We start from the raw sequence: 7,943 nt of genomic DNA on the forward strand, positions 1-7,943 counted from the left end.
CTTCAAGAGTAGAGTGGTGTTTTTCCCCCTTTTGAAAGGCATATTCAGAAGAAGAATTATAGGTTACCAGCAGACATGAATGAGTATTCTAAAGAAGATCAAGAAAAGAGCATCACAGAATGTATCATCACACAGTTACAACTTCGGTTATTATACTTTTTATATATAAAACCCATGCTGTGCATCTTGGGTCTTCTGCCACTAAAAAAGGAAACTTTCCCAGTTTTGCAGAATGATTATGGTTTCTGGGTTCTGCTTTATAAATTCCAATGCGAGTCACACACAGAAGAACATCACGTGCCAAATTGTCATATCACTGGCCTTTGTATATCAGGTAGTGGCAAGAGAATATATTACACATATATATTACACTTTCAATCCCGGCTCTCCCTTCGAAACATTTTTGCATTTAGGCTTGGTGCTGCATTTCTCCTGCCAGTGGGTTTTTGTGGGGCTGGGTGGAAGTTGGAAATCAATTGATAGTCCGGCTACGTAGCAGCCTTGTGTACCTCTTGGCTGCTAAGGTCAAAAGGGGAAATGGCATAAACTTTGATAAATCAAATTAAAGACTAGCTGTTATTGTGCTTCAATTGTGGCTCCTTTGGCGTTATGAAGGGTCTTGCTCCTTAGATCTTAGAGAATCAAAAAATTATTTGACTAGGGTGGCTTATCATAGTGGGCTGTGAAAATTAACCCTGAAATAGGCAAGCTAAATGGATTTTGCCTTCCTCTCAGAAGTTTCCATGTTAATCAATCCTGCCTTATAGATTTATGATAGGATGTTCTTTTGAAATCACAAGGAAGATGGAAGGTGCAAGAGGTTAAATACCAAATTATTTCATAGACATACAGTATGTCTGTCACCTTCCTTTGCAGAGATACAGGGGAAATGTTCACTTTTGTCAAATACTTGTCTTTACCGACCATTCACTCATTTGTGAATGTGTGCAGATTTTTAAACCTCATTCTCCGCTTGCAGGACCCAATCCAGCAATCTATTCACAGATTACACTTGCTGAATTGGGCTATCGTTCTGTAGGGGTAATACTTGGAAGACAGACCCATAGTGGCTTGAAAAAAATAAACACATCAAAATAATGCAAAATCGTTGACAACAAAGTCGTAAACACTGAATGCCCTTTCACAGGGACCCACTTTGATTAAAAACACAATTAAGTCTGAATTTTAATGGAGTAATTGCTTGGTCACATGGATGAATTGTTCAATTTGCTTTCAGTGTTACTAGTCTAAAGCAGGAAAATCGAATATATCCCCCAAGTATACCAGGGAGCCAAACAGCATGGTACCTTAAAACTTGCTCGATATTTATTAATTAACTGTGAAAACAAAACGGAGACGGAGATGGTGACATTTACAGCTACAAAATTATTAAGAGCCTGTCTAGCAAAAGGATCTTCATGTTATGCCTGAAGGGCCCAAACATCCAAAGCTGGCAAATATTAATTGGAAGGAAATTCCCTAAATGTGGGAACATTGTAGGGAAGATGATTACCTGTAGAATGTAATGGAAATGGTATGCAGAACAAGGATTCATTTCAGCTATTTATTTTATACTTATAAAATGCCTGACTTCTAGACACTGTGCAAGAAATAAAACATGCAGGCCCTGCCCACATAAATCTACAATCTTACAATGCAAGGCCTCAAAGAATGGGCAGGGACACGTGACCCAGACTCAAGCCATGGTTCTAGGAGATCTGGATGCAGAAACACCCCTAAGCAGCCAACTTATTTTGTGGGCAGTGTGTGATACCCACCATGAACAACTCTATCTTTTCAGCACAGACTTCAGGCAGCGAGTCAAGCAAGACACTGCAACATCTACTTCAACATCTACCCTCAAAACTGAGCCCTATTTATAAACACTGTGGTGTAGTGGCTAAAGTGTTGGACTGAGAGTCAGGAGATCTGGGTTCTAGTCCCCACTTGGCCATGGAAACCCACTGTGTGACTTTGGGCTGGTCACAGACTCTCAGCCCAACCTACCTCACAGGGTTGTGAGGATAAGTTGGAGAGGAGGAGGATTATGCATGCTGCCTTGGGTTCCTTAAGAGGAAAAAAAGTGGGATATAAATGCAATAGTAAATGATTATAAATAAAAACAAAACTAGGCAACCTAGTATCCCAGTGTTTTCATGCAAATATTAAGTAGCATGGGAGATGCACTGCAAGAATCTATTCTCCCACTGGAAATGTTCCTCATAGACAGACGCCGATCTTCCAGCATCCTGTTCTGGAATCTCCTAGTGAGCAAAGAGTGGAAGCACCACAAAGCAGTGCCACCCATTCTCTTCTGTACAATTGATCCATTTTGATAACTGATATCAAAAACGTCTGAGGGGTCTAGGAAAACTGCCAGGGTCACACACACCCTATTTCCCCCCGGGCAAAGGTTGTCAACCAGCAGGACCGTTTAAGACATGCTCAGTTGAAATGGGTCTATTGCCGCCTGCCCCAATCTAGTGCCCTCCAGATGTAGTGGATTGCAACTCCCATCATTCCATGCTGCCTGGGAATGATGGGAATTGTAGTCTAGTTTATCTAGAGGGCCCCAGATTGGGAAAGGCTGTTCTAGATAGATAGATAGGTAAGTGAGCCTATATCTGTAGGTGTAACCCTAAAAATGTTTTTTTAAAATAATAATAATGGATAACACTAAGGTATTTGCAAATATGAATATCATGTGGATAACCTTGTTAGGGAGCTGGGACTGCTTGAGGCTCCATGCCTAAAGAATGCTCAGGGGTAAACTTGGGTTTTCTACTGAGCAATGTTTGAAACAGTCCTGGGGCTCATCTACATCTGCAGCCCTTTGGGGAGTGGGGAGGGACGATCACGGAGTTTTCCACTTCCGGGATCGTCCCTCAAGGGCCACAAGCCAGTGAGTGTTCCTGGAAGTAAAGAGGGACATTCCAGAGTGACATTTTCAAAGAAGGAGAAGAAAAGAGACTTTTGCGCAATTGTGCGGGTGCGATCCTGTGTGAAAGTGAGATTTTTAAAAAACACACACACATCCCAAAGATGATGAATATGCTCTCCCCTGATGCACACAGACTCCCCACACACAGCTCCATGCCCATTTCCTGAGCTCTGCTACTCATGGGAAAGAGGGAGGACCCTGGGAGGGAGAATCACGCTGCCCTGCCCGTGGAGCTCGGGATGGTCCCGAGACAGCAGTAGGGGGAGCAGTCCCAGCTATCCCAGGAGAACTGAGTGCTCATCCTTGGTTCACCCCTGGATGCGCAGGGATGACCTCATGACCACCCTGTGATAAATGGCAGGTGTAGATTAGGCCCGGATTACATCTTCTCCCTTCTCTTCTTCCACTCCTTCCTCCCCTTTATTCCTCACAGTTTCATCTGCTGCCTGTCATCTATCTCCTATCTTACTCCCATCTCTATCCCTTCTATCCTCACTTGAAGCAGCATGCTTGCATACCTATAAGTTTTTCAATGTCTATCTACTCTTACACTGTGAAGAGATAATATGTCTGAATTAACACTCTTCATTGCAAGTTGATAGGGGCACTCAACATCATTTAACTTGAGGGCACTCAATAGGCTGTTTCTATTAAGGTCAATGAATTCCCATAATTGTATGAGGCAACTATTTGTGAAGTAGATTTTTTTTTAAAAGAACAAAAAACCTTACTAAAAGCCACTCTTTACAATTGCTAATTGTTAGAAAATTGCAAGGATAATCAAAGAATGAAAGCAAACAAGACAAAACACTTAATCAAAGGGTATTTAGGGGCACATCAACCATGACGAATTCCCTAAACAGCAATTGATGGTAACATGTTATATGCAACTTCCTTGTATGTTAGAATATATTACAGTCATACATTTTTCTATTTTGTGGCTTGTACACGCTGTGTACCCATCCAAAGAAGCTGCATCTAATTATGCATCCCAAAGTCTGCTACAGGGTCAAGAGGTCAGAGATGAGAAGCGATTGGAGGAAGCAGCTCATGAGAGATTTCTCAAGAAGAAGAAGCATTTATATAGTACCATCAATGTACATGGTGCTGTACATAGTAAAAGAAAAAAAGAGCAACACCCTGCCACATAGGCTTACATTCTAATAAGAAAGATCTTCCCTGACAAAAAGTGTCTGTTAGAATGTTGGGATCAGTTCCGCTTAAATTGAAAGCTTAGCTTGTTAGTCAAATTAAGCTTAGAGCATAGCTCCTCGCATTCACACACCCTTCAGGTGAGAAGAGATGTTTGTTGAATAAAGCTGTGTAGATTATACAGCAGACGTCTTTATTTTCTCTTATTGGTGGGGGGCAGGAAAGAATCACAACAGAATGTGGTGGGGAATTCCACTTCCACTAGCCCAATTGCATGTTCCTAAATCTGGCTGTAGCTCAATATCTTAAAAATCAGATAGCAGCAGATATAGCTTTCTTAACTTGCAAGTTATTCTCTCTCTAGAAAGGTATAGAACATTCAGAATTCCAAATATAATTCTGTTAGATTTAATTTTTTGACATCTTGTACGTCATGCTGTATATGTTAGCTACACTTATTGGCATGTTTGTTCTTGCTGTTGATAATTTCCTCCTCTCCATCATCGCTTTGTCATTATTTTAAAAATGTAAGTACAAGGAAAGGCTCGTTTCATAACACATTTGATTACCATTGAACGTACAACTAAGGAAGATACGTTATTTTCATAGTTTTAAATACTGCAGAAGTCTACTTTGCTTTAAAATGACATCGGTAGTGATGGCCAACAGATGCCATGCATGACAACTGCAATGATTTTCACTCTTTAAATTCCTATGGTTTTGATTGGCTTTGAAAAAACATCTTACATCTCAACCCTATCACAGACCTACTAGGACAACAGTCTCATTAATTCAAATGAGCTTACTTCCAAGTACATGTGCTTAGGATCACAGCCTTAGGCTGCTATAAGAGGCTAGAAAAGTCACACTTTTAAAAATCACCAACTAGACACTGCAAATCCCAAGGCAGAGAAAGCAAGCTTTTGGTTCCAAAGCAGATTAAATTCAACACCTAAGCACATTCACAGCAGAATTAAAGGGAAAGAACAGAGAAATGTATGCGAGAGAGATCTGAACAACCCCACCACCACCACCAAAGACTTATGTTCCCAATGAAACCTTTCCTTGATTATTTGGGCAGAGACAGTTCTGTTGCAGGAAGGGGTGGGGTGGGGGTTGACAAATGAACCCATCATCAACTTTTTCTGAGCACGCAAACCTGTTTAAAGAAAAAGCCTGCATACAAGTGCCTGTTTCAAGAATAAAGAATCTTAAAAACTGACACATTTATTCAGGCATAAGATTTTGTGGACTAGTGCTAGGATGCTTTGTCAGCAAACAGTGGCACTGTAAATGACCACTGTTAATAATGTGATTGCATTGAATTATTAAATTTTTCTGCACTGAATTTTTTTCTGACTTCTGTTTACAACTCACACACAATGTACTAAATGAAAAACCTGAAACTCTCCACAACATCCTATGCATCTGATGAAGTGGACTATATTCCACAAAAGCTTTTTTTTTTAAAAGTAGTTAGCCTTTAATTGCTTTTGCTGTGATAGATTAAAATTGCTACCCTCTGGAAAGAGTTCCAAAAAGTTTGTGGAAAAGCCTGAAGCCCTCTTAAGTGTATGATTTGTTCATTGTGGACTGACACAGCCCGATACTTACAGTGATGTTGCCATGTAGCGGATGTTCCTGGGGCACAGCTGAATCCAAAGAAAGGCCCCGTCTGGCCCAGTATTTGCTAGAGAACATCATCATTGCGGGCTGCATGGTGGCCTGTGTTAGTTTTCTCTCTTCAAAGCAAGCAGAAACCGGCTTCAGGGCTGCCTGCAGAGAGCTGTTCACCACACTGGTGCTGAACAAGGAGCAATCGAAGTGCCTCCCCTCCCCGTGTTGATTTTTATATGCCTAGGCAAGAACTGATGGAAGGCTGATTAGGGCAGCCTCACGAAAGCCGGCACTTTTAACGCCCCATGGTGGCAGGGAAACACATTTCTTTCTACACACACAGTTCTTGCTGACTTCCAAATGCATTCAATTAATTAGTCATCCCGATCCTGCCCTTCTTCTGACTGATAAGGTTTTGTGACAAACTGACAACCTTTAGCAAATTGGCTATATATTTTTAAAAGGCATCTTTAATGATAGCTGACAGGGCCTTTGTTTAAAAGAGATCAGAGGACCATGGTTGGCACCAGAGCAGCATGGACCAACAAATCAGTCAGTCAAAATTTGGGTAACTTTTTATTACCGGAGTGTGACAGCTAAAGCAAGCAGGGCAGCCTGATTCCGTCTCTAGTGCTTCAGCAAACAAGCAACGCATCATTCAGATCAATCATTGCCAGAGTAGAGGTTATCTATCATTTTAGAAAAGGAGTGAAAAGCAACGCATACCATATGTGTTGCTTTTCAGTTGTATTCTCGTCCTGCCCATTAGTATATTCTGCCCTTCCCTCCTTCACCTACTCACTTGTCAAATTTCATGTGGTCCCTGGGGATAAAGTTTTACTGATGTTGTACACCATGTGTCTTCGCTGCCATTAAAACTCAGCTTGTCATGCTCTTGCTTCAAGTGATACTTCAAAATACATTAATAAGAAAACTGGCACTTTATAAAAAAGAATTTGGAGGAATGTCAACGTTAATCATCTTTTAATATTAGACCAATGGCAGCCATTTACTTCTTAGTGGAATAGAATTAGGCCATCTGAAAATGAAAATATTAACTGTTGTATGTAATCTAATGTATGAAGGTTTAGCAAATAGTTCTATATAGTGTGTGTATACTCATGCGCACATGAGAGATACATTGAATAAATGCTTTCCAGGTAATGCTTTTAATGGAACATAAAATTCCTATTAAAGAAAACTCAGGTGTTGTTTTTATTGTTTCTCTACCTTAGCATGCAGGATACACTCTTCAGCTACACCCAGATCTGTTGGCTCCACAAACCAAGGGGCTTGGGCACCCTGCTTTGTTTGTTTAAACAGGGCTTAGATGTACATATTCAATGCATTTAACCCACATAAATAGAAGTAGACAAAGAATTGTGGGGTCCTTATGGCATACAACACAACATTTCCACAAAACAGCTCTTGCTTTTTCAGGTATTTCATTGAAATAAAAAAATCTAATAAGAGCCCAATCAACAACAGTTTTCCTTAGCCACCAACATGGCTACCCCCCTGATTTTATGTATTGCACCTCTCACTAGTTGCTTGAGCACTCTCACGTGGAAAGGCAAAGAGCCCTATAAGTACATAATATATAAAATGTACACAGTATATTTTAATTAGTGCTTAAACAGTTTCTTTGATAATCCCAACATTTATCAGCTCTATTTATTGGCATTTATACAAGTTTGTGGGCAGTAACCAAGTCTGCCCATGTGACAGTGGCCCCCATTGGTAGCACAATGGGGAGCTAGCAGTTTAAAAAGCCACCAGAAATGAGCAGAAATGCTCATTTCGGGAATAGGGCAGGTCAGCAGAGCTTGCATTTCCACTTGTTTCCTGTGCTACTTGTTGAACCACTACCTTTTTGTGGCATGAGCAGTGGTCCCACTTGAGCAACAGGATGAGCAGCTCAGCAGTAACCTTGGATACTGCTCAATGTCCCTAAATGGCATTGCTAACACAAGCGGAAGAAATCTAAGTGTGTCGCCCTGGTCACCACAAATAGTGAAACATATTTGTTGTATCTTTTACAAATAACATTATACATAACACAGTACATGTGGAATCAAAACATTTAATAAGTTGGTCAGCAGTTATTGTAAAAGGCAGTAAACAAGGCAGTCCTACTTTATCCAAGTAACAAGGTTTTTTATCTGTGCTACACTTAGAGATACTTTGCCTTTATGGCATTTTAAGAAATTTAATAAGAGTTATTGCTGGAGGA

At 40.6% G+C, this 7,943-nt stretch overlaps 1 protein-coding gene across 2 annotated transcripts in view; it reads right to left on the reverse strand.

Moving 5' to 3' along the window:
- TPH2 (tryptophan hydroxylase 2) overlaps positions 1-5,812 on the reverse strand; it is a 76,388-nt gene extending 70,576 nt beyond the window's left edge. Inside the window, exon 1 of one of the 2 annotated variants that reach the window (XM_063134761.1) lies at positions 5,708-5,812. In XM_063134761.1, coding sequence (XP_062990831.1) covers positions 5,708-5,812 — 105 coding nt within the window. Of the gene's footprint in view, positions 1-2,232; positions 2,249-5,707 lie in introns of those variants that run through there. The other variant, XM_063134762.1, reaches the window with a different exon arrangement.
- Positions 5,813-7,943: the final 2,131 nt, after the last annotated feature.

The sequence above is a fragment of the Elgaria multicarinata genome, chromosome 9 (assembly GCF_023053635.1).
Source record: "Elgaria multicarinata webbii isolate HBS135686 ecotype San Diego chromosome 9, rElgMul1.1.pri, whole genome shotgun sequence".
NCBI classification, from domain to species: Eukaryota; Metazoa; Chordata; class Lepidosauria; order Squamata; family Anguidae; genus Elgaria; species Elgaria multicarinata.